The following is a 17,389-nucleotide window of genomic DNA, read 5'->3' on the forward strand; positions in this document are numbered from 1 at the left end:
AGGGACATGATCGTCCCCCTCTATTCGACATTGGTGAGGCCTCATCTGGAGTACTGTGTCCAGTTTTGGGCCCCACACTACAAGAAGGATGTGGATAAATTGGAAAGAGTCCAGCGAAGGGCAACAAAAATGATTAGGGGTCTAGAACACAGGACTTATGAGGAGAGGCTGAGGGAGCTGGGATTGTTTAGCCTGCAGAAGAGAAGAATGAGGGGGGATTTGATAGCTGCTTTCAACTACCTGAAAGGGGGTTCCAAAGAGGATGGCTCTAGACTGTTCTCAATGGTAGCAGATGACAGAACGAGGAGTAATGGTCTCAAGTTGCAGTGGGGGAGGTTTAGATTGGATATGAGGAAAAACTTTTTCACTAAGAGGGTGGTGAAACACTGGAATGCGTTGCCTAGGGAGGTGGTGGAATCTCCTTCCTTGGAAGTTTTTAAGGTCAGGCTTGACAAAGCCCTGGCTGGGATGATTTAACTGGGAATTGGTCCTGCTTCGAGCAGGGGGTTGGACTAGATGACCTTCAGAGGTCCCTTCCAACCCTGATATTCTATGATTCTATGAGTTCTGCAAGATGTGTAATCTCTATGGCAGTAGTTTCCAACATTTATACGCCCAAGATCACTTTTTGAATTTAAGAACAGAGGATCTACTACGCCCATTCCCCAAAGCCCCACCCCACTCACGTCATCCCCCCCACCCTCCCGTCGCTCGCTATCCCCCACCCTCACTCACTTTCAGTGGGGTGCGGTTCGGGAAGGGGTGCGGGCTGAGCCTGGGGCAGGAGTGAAGGAAGGCGGGAGAGGTGCAAGCTCTGGGAAGGAGTTTGGGTGCAGGAGGGGACTCTGGGCTAGGGCAGAGTGTTGGGGTGCAGGCAGGGGGTATGGGGTGCTGGCTCTGGGAGGGGGCTCAGGGCTGGGGCAGGGGTTTGGGGTGCAGGAGGAGACATGGGGGGCTGGCTCTGGGAGGCTGCAGGTTGGGTGGTGGAAGAGAAATGCTGGTCCTGCTGTACTTACGCTCCTCTTGGTCTTAATGCTGCAGAGCCATTCAGAACCTGCCCATTGAAGGGGGTGGCACTTACCTCAGGTGGTCCTGGCCCCACGCCGCTCCTGGAATGGGCCAACGCACCCCTGCTCCGCACACTGTCCCTCTCTGCAGGGACCGCTCCCACAGCTCCCATTGGCCATTGAGGAACTGTGACCAATGGGAGCTGCGGGGGCTGTGCATGCAGGCAGGAGCAGCGCAGAGCCCCCTGTCCCTCCCCTTCCCCCAGGGCCATGGAGGCATGTTGGGCTGCTGGCCGCTTCAGGGAGTGGCGTGGGGCAGAGGCAGGAAGGGAGCCTGCCTTAGAAGCAGCCCTGATGCACCACCAGATTGCGATCAACTGGGAGAGAGTATCCAAGATTGACTGGTGGTGACCACTGCTCTATGGGTATTCACTGTGGGCGTGTATGTGCAATGTGCACCCGGGACTGGAAATTCTTTAATAGCAGTGTCACACAGTTCATCTACCTCTCCGGTTCCTGATCTAATGTGAATCCCATGAGGGACTGAACAGAAGGGAAGGAGAGCGGGTTGAGAACACCCACAGGGACCATACATCTCAAATGACTCGAGTTACTACAAGGCCCTTAACTTTCCTTTCTTCTTTGAGTGCTGGTCCCTATGGGTATTCACTGTGGGTGACTCGCAAGAGGTTCTCATTAAGGAAGAAGGTGCAGAGCAAGGAAGTATGCTGTATCACAGAGTGGAGGACCACTGAGCCATATGAGGCATCCTCAAGCTGAAGCATGAATCAGCACGCATGGTGCAGGTGTGTACAGAACTCTAAGGAGCTGCTCTGTACAGCTCAGAGGGATTCCTTGTATGGAAGCTGCTGATGCTGCTTGGGCTTTCATCAAGGGGGCCCTAACAGTTTGAGATGAAGGGGTGTTCATAAGATCATAACATAAAAGGGTGAGACAGGAGAAAATCCACTAAAAAAGCCTTTGGGAAGAGCGCTTTTGACTTATTTTTTTCTGCAACAACAGTAGTCTTGAAGACTTTCAAAAGGGTGTTGTGTGCAGGTAGAAGGCTAGATCTCTGCGCATGCCTAGAGAGGGGAGCCTTGTCTCTTCCATGCTGTGGTGAGACTCAGGGTAAAATGCCAGAAGGTAAACAGTGGAGTTTAAGGTGAAACTCCAGGAACGAATTTTGGATGTAGTTGCAAAGAAAAAATGGTTACTAACCTTTTGTAACTGTTGTTCTTTGAGATATGTTGTTCATGTACATCCCATTCTAGGTGTGTGTGCTCGCCATATGCACCGGTGCTAGAAGTTTTCCGCTCAGTAGTATCTGTAGGGGACCGGTCTGGCACCCTCTGGAGTGGCATGTGTATGCACCAGTATAAGAGGCGTTGCCAGCTTCCCCCACCTTCAGTTCCTTCTTGCCGGAAGTCTAACAGAGATGAAGGAGGGTGGGTCATGTAATGGACATGACCAACATCTCGAAGAACAACAGTTATGAAACGATAGTAACCAGTTTTTTTTCTTCGAGTGCTTGCTCACGTCCATTCCATTGTAGGGGACTCCTAAGCAGTACCTCTGGAGATGGGCAGGAGTTCATGGACGTGCCAATTGCAACACTGCTCTGCCAAAGCCAGCGTCATCTCTGGCCTGCTGGGTGATGGCATAGTGCACTGTTAAAGGGTGTAGTGATAGTCACGTCCTGACTCTGCAGATGTTCTGGATAGGGACATGCGCCAGGAAGGCGGCTGATGACACTTGAGCCCTTGTGGAATGAGCTATCACTATCGGTGGAGGCACAGCCTGTGCTATCTCGTAGCAAATATGGATGCAGGTGGTGATCCAGGCCAAAATCCTCTGAGAAGATACCAGGAGGCCCTTCATCCTGTCAGCCACCGTGATGAGGAGTTGAGTAGATCTGCAGAAGGGCTTGGTGCGCTCCAGGTAGAAAGTCAAGGCATGTCTGACATCTAGGGTGTGCTGATGACTCTCGTTGGATGTGTGAGGCTTTGAACAGAATACCGGGAGGAAGACATCCTGGTTGACATAGAATTGCGACACCACTCGAAGGAAGACTGGATGGGGATGCAGTTGGACCTTGTCCTTGTAGAACACTGTGTACGGGGTTCTGACACAAGGGCTTTAAACTTGGAGACTCACTTGGTGGAAGTAATAGCTATAAGGAACACAACCCTCCGTGACAAGTGTGAAAAGGAGCAGGAAGCCAGAGGTTCAAAGGGAGAGCCAGTGAGTCTACAGAGGACTGGGTTGAGATCCCACTGGGAAATTGGGTCCCGAACAGGCCTTTCAGGAACCTGATCTCCTCATGTGAGAATACTGATCTACCCTGGACATGAGGGTGGAAGGCTGGTATGGCCACGAAGCGTACCTTCATCGATGAACAAGGCAGGCCCTGGTGCTTTAAGTGAAGCAGATAATCTAGGATGGATTGTAGAGAGATATTCCGTTCCAACACCCACTAGGAGAAGCGCTTCCACTTTGCCAGGTATGTCGCCCTGGTAGAGGGTTTTCTGCTTTCCAAGAGGACCTGCTACTCCTGACTAGAGCAGGCTTGCTTCTTGGGATTCAGTCACTCAGCAACCATGCAGTGAGGTGGAGAAAGGTGAGGTGTGGGTGCAGTAATCGTCAGTGATTCTGAGAGAGCAGGTCTGAGCAGCCAGGCAGTGTTTATGAGCATGCTGAACCAATGCTGGCGTGGCCAAGCCAGGGTGATCATAGTGATTCATGCCTTGTCCCTCTTGATCTTCAAGAGGGCTTTTTGATCAGTGGGATGGCATATATCAGGTCGCCTGACCATGAAAGGAGGAAGGCATTAGATAGCGATAAACTCTATCCTCTGCAGCGGTACCTATGTTCATTTATCAACAGTCCCAGTTCTTGACAGGTGGCTTGCAGTGTTATGAAACTGTGTTGGACCTGGTGCCTGGAGTGGCCCTTGATGAGCCAGTTGTCAAGGTATGGGTAGCTCTGGATGCCCTGAGACTACTGCCATGCACTTCGTAAATACCCTTGACGCCTACGGATACTACTGAGGGAAAAACTTCTGGCACTGGTGCACATGGCAAGCACACACACCTACAGTGGAATGAACATGAGCAAGCACTCGAAGAAGAACTTTGTCTTTTTGAAAAACTGTATAATGTAGCAGGTTTCAGAGTGGTAGCCGTGTTAGTCTGTATCAGCAAAAACAACGAGGAGTCCTTGTGGCACCTTAAAGGCTACCAAATTTATTTGGGCATAGGTGTGCCATAAGGGCCGCAACCTTCTCTTCCCTTCTAGCCAAGGTAATTACTGTCAAGGAGGCAACTTTTCAAAGAGAGACAGAGGAGACAGCAGAAGATCAAGGGTTCAAATGGTGGTCTCATAAGAGCAGAAAGGACAAGCTTCAGAGCCCTGGCAGGGACAGGTTTTGTAACTGGGAGGGCGGGACAGCTACCACACGTAGGGAGTAGATAGACAAGCCTGACTTCTTCAGTGAGAGAAGATATTCCAGTATGAGGGGTATTCCCGATGCCTCAGAATGTAAGTGGTACTCCAGAACCAAAGGGAGAATCGTATCCACTTAAGTGTAAATGCTATTCCACTGAGAGGGTCTCGTGCTGCTGTTGTTTAGGATGGGTAGAACATTCTGAGAGCATGCCCTCTCTATGCTTGTTGTCCATTCAAAAACCACGCTGCCAGATGCAGGGAAGCTGGGTTGGTGTGGTTTGCCCTGCCCATGTTCTGGGCTATCACGCCCTGGAATGGTTGTAGGTGGACACATGGATGGGCAGCTAGCTCTAGGATGGGGGTGAACCAGAACTGCCTCAGTCACTAGGGGGCTGTCAGGATCACTGTCACTCCAACAAGCTTGATTTTCCCCCAAGTACATGAGCTACCAGGGGGATGGAGTGAAGGCATACATCAATGGGTCTGATCACTGTACCAGGAAGGCATCCCCTCTGGAGTTGAGGTCCTGGGCAGCCTGGGAACAGTATGATAGGCACTTCTTGTTCCGTTGGGTTGAGAAGAGATCCTAAGATAGGACCTTCCCATTGCTGAAAAATGCGCTACACTATCAACAGGTAGAAGTTCCTACTCGTGATCCACATAGAAATGTCTGTAGAGGCTCTCTGCTAGGGAGCAGATTATCGCTGGAATGTGTACTGCTGAGAGGGTGATCTGGTGGCCTGAGGCACCAATTCCAAAGTTGGATTGCCTCTCTGCAGAGTGGGGTGGATCTTGCTTTTCCCTGTTTATCTGTTAGACTGTGTTTATATTGTCTGACCTGACCTGGATTTGTGGAGACTGGATAATGGATAGAAACATCTTGCAGGCTTTGTGAATTGGCTGAAGCTCAAGTAGATTGATATGCAGCCTGGATTCTTTCGGGGACAAGGATTTGTGGGAGGTCTGGTCATAGAGATGTGCTCTTTGTAAGTGGCACGGGAACAAAGGGGACTCCCACATAAACCATGTCTCTGCTCTCCCACCAGGTCAGTGACATCAGCACATTCCATAGAAGAGAAACTTTGTCCAGTGAGTACCTGACTGGGACACAGAGTATCCTTAACCATGTTTGGAGACACTGCAGGTGCAGCCGTGCAAAAAGGGTGACATAAGCCACATGGCAGTGGGCAGCTAATAGGACCAAGCAGGATCATACTCTAGTCTGAGGACTGAGACAAAGCTGGACAATGAGATCCCCCATGGCAAGGAATCAGTCTTGAGGCAAATAGGCTGTTGCTGCAGATCCACCCCGATTAATTCTATGATTTGCGTGGGTGTTAAAGTGGACTTTGTCTAAATTTCACTGGAATCCCAGCAATGAAAGAGTTGAAGTGCAGCAGGGGCTGCTGTTTACATTTTCTGACATGACCATCCAGGTAGGAAAATGTTGGTCTGCCTTGGCTATCACTACAAGCACTTTTGTAAAGACCCTAAGGGCCATCAAAAGGCCACTTTCTGTACTGAAAGTGGTCTGGGCCCACCATGAAATGCAGGAACCTTCAGGGGGTCCAGGGGGGTGGGGAGAGAAAAGTGGGAAATGTCCAAATGAAAGTATGCCTCTTTCAAATCGAGGGCCATAAACCAGTCGCCTGAGCTGAGGGAGGGTATCAGAGGCCAGGGTGATCATCCTAAACTTTGAGTGTTGTATGAAGACATTCAACTGCCTGAGGTCCAGCATTGGCCTCCAGGCCCCCCTCTTTTAGGGGTGAGGAAGTACCTTGAGTAAAACACCTTCCCTACATGAGGGGATGGTATGGGCTCTATTTTGAGAATCCTCTAATGAGACAGGTCCCTGTAAAGGGACTGGAAGAGAGCAACTCTAGTGTGTAGCTGTTTGATAGCATCCAGGATGCAATTGTCCCCTGTGATAATGTGAAAGAACTGGGAGAGAATGGGCCAGGCAGCCACCAAAAGTGGTGATAGTGAGCAGCACAGAGACTGGTAGATCCCTCATGTATCGCATCAAAATACTTTCTGGAGGCAGCTAAGGCCGTGGAGTGGAGTGCGATGATGTGGGATGCTAACCATGCTGGACAATTCCTTGGGGGAGGGAGAGGGTTCACAGGATGGCTGGAGGGGAGCTTAATGAGACAAGTCCCATGGGGACCTTGGGAAAGGATACAGATGGATTATGTAGAACCCCTACCATTAAATTATGGGGGGGAGGAGGAGGGAGAATCAATTTATTATGCTGGTGGCGTTAGATGCTTTTAGCAAGTGGATGGAGACGTTCCCCACGGGATACCAAACTGCCAAGGTGACAGCTAAGAAGTTGGTCAATAAGGTATTTACTCGTTCGCGGGAGGTTCCAAAAATAATAGACTCTGACCAAGGAGCCGCTTTCCGATCCCATCTGATTGGGGAGCTCACAGCACTCACCGGAATCACATAGCTGTTCATAGAATCCTAGAATATCAGAGTTGGAAGGGACCTCTGGAGGTTATCTAGTCCAACCCCCTGCCCAGAACAGGACCAATCCCCAACTAAATCATCCCAGCCAGGGCTTTGTCAAGCCTGACCTTAAAAACTTCTAAGGAAGGGGATTCCACGACCTCCCTAGGTAACGCATTCCAGTGTTTCACCACCCTCCTAGTGAAAAAGTTTTTCCTAATATCCAACCTAAATCTCCCCCACTGCAACTTGAGACCATTACTCCTTGTCCTGTCATCTGCTATCACTGAGAATAGTCTAGATCCACCCTCTTTGGATCCACCTTTCAGGTAGTTAAAAGCAGCTATCAAATCCCCTCTCATTCTTCTCTTCCGTAGACTAAACAATCCCAGTTCCCTCAGCCTCTCCTCCTAGGTCATTTGTTCCAGACCCCTAATCATTTTTGTTGCCCTTCGCTGGACTCTCTCCAATTTCTCCACATCCTTCTTGTAGTGTGGGGCCCAAAACTGGACACAGTACTCCAGATGAGGCCTCACCAATGTCAAATAGAGGTGAACGATCACATCCCTCGATCTGCTGGCAATGCCCCTACCTATACACCCCAAAATGCCATTGGCCTTCTTGGCAACAAGGGCACACTGCTGACTCATATCCAGCTTCTCGTCCACTGTCACCCCTAGGTCCTTCTCTGCAGAACTGCTGCCTAGCCATTCAGTCCCTAGTCTGTAGCGCTGCATTGGATTCTTCCGTCCTAAAAGTGCAGGACTCTGCACTTGTCCTTGTTGAACCTCATCAGATTTCTTTTGGCCCAATCCTCCAATTTGTCTAGGTCCCTCTGTATCCTATCCCTACCTGCCACCGTATCTACCACTCCTCCCAGTTTAGTGTAATCCGCAAACTTGCTGAGGGTGCAATCCACACCATCCTCCAGATCATTAATGAAGATACTGAACAAAACCAGCCCCAGGACCGACCCTTGGGGCACTCCGCTAGATACTGGCTGCCAACTAGACATGGAGCCATTGATCACTACCCGTTGAGCCCGACAATCTAGCCAACTTTCTACCCACCTTGTAGTGCATCCATCCAGCCCATACTTCTTTAACTTGCTGACAAGAATATGTGGGAGACCGTGTCAAAAGCTTTGCTAAAGTCAAGGAATAACACGTCCACTGCTTTCCCTTCATCCACAGAACCAGTTATCATAGAAGGCAATTAGATTAGTCAGGCATGACTTGCCCTTGGTGAATCCATGCTGACTGTTCCTGATCACTTTCCTCTCGTCTAAGTGCTTCAGAATTGATTCCTTGAGGACCTGCTCCATGATTTTTCTGGGGACTGAGGTGAGGCTGACTGGCCTGTAGTTCCCAGGATCCTCCTCCTTCCCTTTTTTAAAGATGGGCACTACATTAGCCTTTTTTCAGTCTTCCGGGACTTCCCCTGATCGCCATGAGTTTTCAAAGATAATGGCCAATGGCTCTGCAATCACATCCGCCAATTCCATATTGCTTATCACCCGCAAGCTGTGGGACAGGTGGAACGCATGAACTGCACTATTAAAAGTGAATTGAGAAGGGGGGTAGAAAAAGGAGGGAAAAATTGGTCACAATTGTTACCCTTTGTTCTAATGAGAATAAGGGCCCAAAGAATCAAAAGGTACCGGATTCTCCCCACCATGAAGCTTCCCCTGGAGAGGTTTCTACACATGGATTAACACAAGAATGGGTTTTAACCCTAATTGACCTCAGCAGGCAGTGGCCTGGCAAAAAGAGCAAGGAGCAGCAAAAGTCAAAACATGGTATAATCTACCAGGAGAACACAATATACTGCAGTGGGTGATTGAGTGATGTACCAGATTCCCAGCTTGACAAAACCCTGGCTGGGATGATTTAGACAGGGCTGGTCCTGCTTTGAGCAGGGGGTCGGACTAGTTGATCTCCTGAGTTCTCTTCTAACCCTGATCTTCTATGATTCTATGATTCCAGGAAACGCATCCATTCCAAGCTCCTAAATGGAAGGGCCCTTAACGGGTCCTTAACCAATTAGGGCCCAATTTGCTACTACTGGCAACAGAAAATGGGGGACAGGAGTTGGTTCACTGTACAAAAATAAAGAGGTAAAAGCACACAGAAGATGAGAAACAGGAAACGATGTTATTTGCTTTACAGAAACAAAATGCAAAGGATGGTGGAACGGTGGAATGGAGAGAAATCAACAACAATCCAACGTGGAAAGGTAAATAGTACCTGTGGATGTGAATGGGACGATGTTTAATAATCCAGAACAGAGGTGTAACCACTCACCGAATACCCCCCCGTGATTTAATGAAGGGGGAAAAGGAATGGGAACGAATTCCAACCATATGGATTAAGGGAGAGTGTAAAGGGGGAATGGAATTTGCTTCCCCCCTTGGCAAACTTAATTATACTTGTAGTGCCCCTTCCCTGGTACCACCCCTTCCAATATATGGTCGTGTTCCATTCTGGGGGTGGGGGTGTCTCGTGTCTGGCGGCAATGAGCCCACTCAATGAGAATGAGCCCACCTCTTATGTACCTGATGGGAGGGGTAAGGAGCAAGGTTACTTTTGGCTGTGGTCACTTTATGTGTCTCCTCCTTACACCTTCCCACTCCTCCAGCTGCTTGGTTACCGTAGCAACTGATTAGCCCCTTATCTTGTTACTGAAAGGCAAGGCTACCAGCTTGGGATGGGGATATAAGAGAAAGAGGGGAATGCAGCCTTGTACTTTCACTTACATTCTTTTGCTCGCTTATTCAGCCTGTTTAAACTAAAAGCAAGGCCAGAAGCAAGATTATTATTGTTTGGTCTTTACCCTTTTTATTTCACAGTCTCCTAACAAGGACCATCAATGACTATTAGCCATGATGGTCAGGGAAAACCCCATTCTCTGGATGTCCCTAAATCTCTGACTGCTAGAAGCTGGGACTGGATGACAGGAGACGGACCACTTGATAAATGCTCTGTTTTATTAATTCCCTCTGAATCATCTGGCACTGGCCACTATTGTGAGACAGGATACTGGGCTAGACGGACCATTGGTCTGACCCAGTATGGCCATTCTTATGTTCTTATCATGCTCCAACACTAGAGCCAAAGGTACCACGGGATCCTACCCTGGCCTATCAGGAACAGGAGTAGACGCGGAGTACGTGACTGCACTGGAGCTTCCAATTCACAGCTGGGGCAAGCTACTGGCAGATGCTGGCCTGACTGAGTCAGGACATCCTATAACAGGATTGGATCTGAGAAGGACTCGGGATTCCAGATCTGTATAGATAGCTAGGTCCTAGAGGAGGTCATATTGAGGTCCAGTCTGCGAAGTGTCTTGGGCTTGGCCTGAACTGTCCATCTCACCTTGGAAGTGGAGGACGTATGCAGGGCCAGTACCACCAGTGCAGAGGGAGAATGATCCCTTCTGTTTTTATGCAGTGCACGAGTTGTTACTGTTCTTTCACTGCAAGGTTTCAGCGCCCTGGAAGCTCCCGATACAGTCCATGTAATCTTCCTGTAGCTCCAGGTGCACCTGTTCTGGAGCACAGAGTCTCACAGGACGAAGAGACAAAGGAGACCTGTTTTTAGAGAATTTATGGGGAGATTTGTCCCTCTTTTTGTGGGGTTGTTGGCCCTTGCCTTCCTCATGCTCCTGCTTCATAGTCCATTTCTTGAGGATTCCCATCTGTTGGGATGAGACACAGGAAGGGTGTTGCCCGGAGGCTCTGAATAGGTAGTTGGGGAGTAGGAGGGCCCAGGTTCCGAACAGAGCCTCATGGAGAGCTCCAGCACTTGAATTAGTGGGATTGCCTAGTACACAGGGAGAAGCATGGCAGATGCCACACTTTGCAGGGATGCGTGTTTCCCCGAGGTAATACAGGCAGCTCTCATGTGGGTTGCTCAGTAGGAAGACCTGGGGGCTAGCCAGGCAAGGCTTGAAGCCTGGAACTTTGAGCATAAAAGGTATACAAAATGGTGGGGGAGCTGAGGGAATCCCCACAATCCCCACATAACTAATTTTAGCACTAAAACTCAAGCTATTTACAACTTTGAACAATTATTTACAATATTTACAGGTTTGACAAAGCAGAGCACTGAGGAGCAGAATCGGACATAGGAGGGTTCCATCCCAGACCACAAGTTGTAGAAAAGGAACTGGAGAGGCTGTTGATCAGCACCACCCCTTATGTCCTTTGTTGGGAGCACAAAGAGGTGCAGAGTGCAAGCATGGACCAACGGACACTGGTATTGAAGAATTTCCAGTACCCAGTGCACAAAGAGCATGCACACCCACAATGAATACCCATAGGGATCAGCACCCGAAGAAGAACCTGACTACATATTTAATAAAACAAAGTTACAATAAGGCAGCTTTTCAAACGTAATGTTGCATCAACAAGTTAAAGGGGTATTGTCTACATGACATCAAGTCAATTCGTCTGGGATTTTCAAAGGAGCCTAATGGAGCTGGGCACTTACAATCCCAGCCTTAAATAATGGAGTTAATACGCGTGCCCTGAATGCCCTTGACCACACGTGGGTTTAGTCACATCTTCCTTTTTATCGTTTTAATGTCTCTTTGCCCATTCCCAATTGCTGTGTAAAAGTTTTTATTTGTTTATGTGAATCCGACTTTACACTATCAGCAAATGCACAAAAGCAAAACTGAAAAGGAAAGGTTCCCCCATGCATTCTGCATCAGTTCTATTAAACTGTAGAAACAAAAAAGACAGGAGTGTGATTTTTAAGTCGGTGTTCCTTTTAAATCAAGCCTTCACATTGGTTTCCCTATCCGTTCCACAGTGGTAGGAGATGGATGATTAGAAAGGGGAGCTCTGCTCTTTACACAAAAATATCCCGGTGAAGAATCAAAAGGGAAGAAAATGCAGAAAATGCAGTAGATTTGTGAATAGTTATTCAAGTGTGGAAACTGCACATCCAGACAGTTTTCACAACAGGCCAGGTTGCTAGCTACTTGTTTTTAGTTAGAGTATTAACTGCTGCTGCCTACATGAAGAAAGCAAACAGCAACGAGGAATACTGATTTGCTTCAATGCTTTGTAAGGACATGAAGTGACACATTAGTACGGATCAGCTGCAGTAGTCTTTAATGCAGCAACACAGCTTTATTTTAAAAAAGAAACAATTCTACAGTAGGTTCCTTCTCACACCTTAAGTACCCACACATATCACCATCATTATCCTTTCTAGACCTCTCGGTTTGTTTTGTAGCCAGGAAGTAAGCTCCAATATGTTCAAATACTCAGTCCAACACCACCTTTAAAACATCAGGACTCAAGTCTGGGACATCAATGGATATCCCATTTTTGTGGATTGGATATCACTTAGTTGGCAGCTAAAGCATAAATGCTGCACAGCCATTACCACAGGAAGTAGGGAGAGGGAAAGCTACTTTTAGCAAAGGCATCTAAGCTCAAGAACCATACCTGATTTTTGGACATGATACAATATACATCACATCGCATCTCTGGTCTCCTCTCAGGAGAATTAAGACATTTGTATTCCCTTTCTTCCTCACTGCTGATGTAAGAGGTCCAATCTGTCAGCCCCGGAGACTGAAAATCCTCCATTTATCCCAAAGAAGCAAGGTTCCCTCACACTGCCTTGGGAGGGATCCACCTCTAGGAGTAAGGAGAGAAGCCCAATTCTCATAGCCATTCACTCTTCAGCCTCTCTGTGGTGATTTTAGGTAGACATCTGTCCACTAACAACTGTGATGACTATAAGACCAGCCAACAACTCTCCAACACCATCTACTACAGAGAATTCAAAGACCACCCTGTATTACAATTCACACAGGAATTAAAGGAGATCATCAAATCCTTCCACAAACAGCTCCAAGAAAAACTCTACAACCTCATCCCCCACAAACATAACCCAGTGATCTTATACATACTTCCCAAGATACATAAACAAGGGAACCCAGAAAGACCCATCATATCTGCCCACAGCACTCTTACTGAAGGAATATGAAGAGTCTCAGAAACCCATGCTCAAGCCACTCATCACACAAAGGGCCAGTTTCCTAAAGGACATAATTGACTTACTCCAGAAAATCTAACATTAACTACCTCCCTCAGAATACTGTCCTTGCCACCAGATGTCATATCCCTATACATCAACATCCCTCATCATGATGATATCATTGCCTCCCTCCAATATCTATAAGACAATAGACAACACTTACATAGCCACACCAAAAACTTTAACAATCTCATCCATTTTATCCTTATCCATAACAATTTTACATTTAACACTCTGTCCAAACCATGGGAACAGCCATGGGTACTATGACAGCTCCTCAATATGCTAATTTCTTCCTGGGCCACCTTGAGGAAGAATTTCTCAACAAATGCACCACAAAACCTATGCTATACCTGAGATTCATCAATTATATTTTCATCCTCTGGACAGACAACCTAAACTCCCTCAACAGATTTCCACCACAACTTCAACACTGCCACCCACACATCAAACTCTCTTTAGAACACTCCCACACCAGCATCAACTTCCTGGACACCACGATCAGCTTCAGTAATGGAAGCCTACAGCCAACCATACACAAGAAAGCCACAGATCACTACACACTTACCTCCACAGATCCAGTAACCACCTCAGACACACCAAGAAATCTGCTATCTACAGCCAGGACTCAGATACCATAGAATATACTCTGAGGAGAAAGTCCAGGAAACACACTCTAAACCACTTTAAAACACCTTCACCAGACACTACACCAGAGAAGTCGAAAGCATCATGGAACAGGGTACCCAAATACCGAGGAAACTTGCTTCAACATGGACCAAAAACCCCCCAACCTCCCTTTTGCGACCTTTAAATAGCCTCCCAGACTCACCAAGCTCATCATCAGACCAGGTCACACCAAGTCGAAGTAGCACCAGACTCTGCCATCACAACAAATACAAAACTGCAGACATCAACACCCCCCCCCAAACACACCTTTCAAGATCCATGTATCCTAAATGTGCCTTGCATAATGTGTGATGTACCTCAGCCAGTGCATCCAACTGCCCCTACTAGAACTATGTGGGTGAAGAGAGACAACCACTACGTTCTCGAATGAGCTCTCAAGGGAAAAAAAAAAAAAAACCAAAAACCAAAACACTACCCATTTGTGGGTGAACTTTTTTTGCAAATATCCATATCTGACTTTTCAGTCCTCATCCTCAAAGGAAACTTGCACTCCACCTTCAAAAGAAGGCCCTGGGAACATAAATTCATAACTCTGTTAGACACTAAAAACATTATGGACACAAAGACACTGGTTTTATGGCTAATTACAACAATTTGTAACCTACTAACCCTCTTTTCCTATGACTGTAGAGGTACTATTGCTAAAATCATTTTAAATGGTTTCCCTTATGCTTAACAATCTGCCCCACTTGGTATTTAGCTGTGACACTGATTAATTTTTCCGGAGCTGAAGAAGAGCTCTACGACGCCCGAGAACTTGTACCTTCCATCAACAGAAGTTGATCTAATAAGAGATATTATGTCATCCACCTTGTCTCATTAAGAACTAGACAGACCAACTAAATGATTTCTCACAGCTAATTTTTTCCTATAATAAAACATGTTTTACTGAATATATTTGGGAAAGAAGGGGAAGGAGCAGCTGTTGGGTACCTGGTTTTGGGCCATACTGCATTTTGTATAATATGTTTTTTCTTGTATTCTGCTGGGCACCTCAAAGGCCTTTGAGACAATATTTATTATTAAAACTGATATATCTTACCTTTCTGTCTCTGGATTTCGGAACAGTTTTCCCTGCATTAGAGACCACCACAAAACTCCCAGAGGCTCCTTTTCCTTTCACCTATTTTAAAGAATAATTTCCATTTCAGTCCCCAGTAAGCAATAAATTAACTTTCAATAATGACCAGTTGAGAAAGGCTGTAGTATATTGTGCCAAAGATTTAGACTACCTCTCGATTGTGCACCTTACAGCGACACAGGAGAGCTCTTCTGCAAACAAAATAAAATCACCCCCAATGAGGGGAGGTAGCTTTGTCGGTAGGAGAGTGTCTGTCCACACCAGCGCTTTTCGTCAGTAAAACTTTTGTCAGTCAGGGATTCCGCCCCCCAGACAAAAGTTTTACCGATGAAAGCGCAGTGTAGACATGGTCTTAGATTGGAGCCCTCCATCTTAGCCACAGAGAGCTATGGTGATTTTAAACAAGAAGGACTGACCTTTCTGTAAGATTAAGGAGCTAGTTGGTAACAAAAGGCAATTATAATAGCATAATCCAGGGGTTCTCAAATGGGGGATTGGGACCCCTCAGGGGGTCACGAGGTTATTACATGTGGGAGTCACGAGCTGTCAACCTCCACCCCAAACCCCATTTTGCTGCCAGCATTTATAACGGTGTTAAATATATTTAAAGGTGTTTTTAACTTATAAGGGGTGGGGGGTCGCAGTCAGAGGCTTGCTGTGTGAAAGGGGTCACCAGTAAAAAAGTTTAAGAGCCACTGGCATAATCTGCTTGCCTTGAGCAGATGATTCTGTGATGCTGGAAATCTGATGTTGCCAGGACAAAACATACTTTTAAATTAGACATGCTGATGCAAAAAGGTGAGGTAGCTAAACATATGGTGAAGACATGAGTTGTTGCAATGCCATAAACCACAGTTCACCATCAAAATACAAACACTTGTATCTTGTACAGAAACTTACAAAGTATGTGGTTCCTAGAACAATGATGACATCCTGTCAATGATCAAAGAAGCAGAGACAAAGGTATAGTAACCTTTAAGAGGGAGAAGATGATCACACAAATGACATGACTATTGAGTGCCTCACTATTAGGTTAATATGGGTATTTTCACCCACCTCTGCAGTGCTGCTCAGAGTGGCTCTTACCTGTCTGATGACTCCCCTCTCCAGTTCCCTTTTCAGTGCTTGCTTTAGAAGATAGCCTCTCCTCTCAAGTTCCAGGGAAGGGTACTTGTGTATAATGTATTTACGTATGGCAACCACGGATGCACCACTCTTTTGAAAGCATGCCTGAAACAGAACCAACAAGTTAGCAAACCAAGTGCAATAGACCTACCTCTCCACGGGACCAGAGGGGTAGAGATTAACTGTTGCATATATGACAGCACAGTGGCCCAACATGCCAGGGCTAGCCTTGGTCCCACATTGGTTTCAGAAGCAAAGAATAGCACTAACGATACCATATCTTTCTACCCTTACAGATTGACTGAACAGCAAACATGAAAATAGTGTGGTAAACAGGTGGAACCCTCTCCTGTCCTGTGTTACAAAGTAGCAATTTATGTTGTAACAGAGATAATCACTCCTTACAGGAAAGCAACAACTGCACAACTGTTAATATGTTCCACCCACGTCAGACCGAGTTAATCATTGGTTACTGAAGTACCATACATATACTTGATCATAAGCTGATTCGTTTATAAGCCGACCCCCTCCCCCCAAGATGGATAAGTAAAAATAGAAAATTTTTATGACCCATTCATAAGCCGACCCTATAATTCAGGATCAGCAAACTTTGGCTCCCCGGCCATCAGGATAAGCTACTGGTGGGTCGAGATGGTTTGTTTACCTTGAGCGTCGGCAGACAGAGGCAAACCTACGTAAACAAAGCGTCCTGGCGCGCCAGCTGCTTACCCTGACAGGTCGGGACAGTAACTAGTGGGGAAATTTTTTTCGGGGGGCGGGGGAGGGGGGCGGAAGAGAAGCTGGGGGTCAGGGAAGTAACCCCTGTGACCACCCCCCACATGACTCCACTCCTAGCCTGGGACCCCCACACTCTCCCCATCCCATCCCATCTTATCTGGGGAGGATGCATCTGGCCTGGCTGGAGCTGCTCTGAAAGGCTGGGCAGCGCGGTCGCAGCCTGCTCTGGCAGGCCAGACCGGGTGGCACGGCCACAGCATGTTCCAGCAGGCTGGGCCGGGCAGTGCGGCTGCAGCCTGCTCTGCAGGGTGGGGCCGAGCAACATGGCTGCAGCCTGCCAGCCCCGGAGCTACGGCTGCTTCGGAGGCTGGGGGGAAGAGCAGCGGAGAGACTCTGGCCCCGCCTTTTCCATTCTGGCTCTGCTGCCTCTCCTTGCTCCCTCTGTTGGGGAGAGGGGCTGCGTCCCATCTCTCCCTCTCTATACCTGTTGATAAGCCAACTCCCTTCTCTGGTGCTTCCCTTTTTTACTAAAACAATTTCGGCTTATGAACAAGTATATACGGTAATTGCCAAATTTCCACTCCCAATTTTTTGCCTTGAATTTTGAGAGTGAAACTAGCAGGCTAAAAACAGAAACTAAGCTACAAATTCATATTTTAAAGTTGCTTCTTTCAGAGATTCATGTTTAGGATACCAAGTGTTACTTTAAAATATTCTTAAGTATAAGAGCTCTTAAGATTATAACAATACTATAATTCTGCTTGTTTTGTAGCCCAGTTGTTATCCTAAATCAA

General features: G+C 47.2%; 1 protein-coding gene across 19 annotated transcripts in view; it reads right to left on the reverse strand.

Moving 5' to 3' along the window:
- The window catches only part of HP1BP3 (heterochromatin protein 1 binding protein 3), a 79,492-nt gene that overhangs the window by 19,298 nt on the left and 42,805 nt on the right, over positions 1 to 17,389 (reverse strand). For all 19 annotated transcript variants that reach the window (XM_077837541.1, XM_077837546.1, XM_077837530.1 and 16 more), the window contains 2 exons: positions 15,819 to 15,962; positions 14,694 to 14,774 (listed from right to left, as the gene is read on the reverse strand). In XM_077837541.1, the coding sequence (XP_077693667.1) occupies positions 14,694 to 14,774; positions 15,819 to 15,962 (225 nt within the window). The remainder of the gene's footprint in view (positions 1 to 14,693; positions 14,775 to 15,818; positions 15,963 to 17,389) is intronic.

Source organism: Eretmochelys imbricata, chromosome 18 (assembly GCF_965152235.1).
Source record: "Eretmochelys imbricata isolate rEreImb1 chromosome 18, rEreImb1.hap1, whole genome shotgun sequence".
Taxonomy (NCBI): Eukaryota; Metazoa; Chordata; order Testudines; family Cheloniidae; genus Eretmochelys; species Eretmochelys imbricata.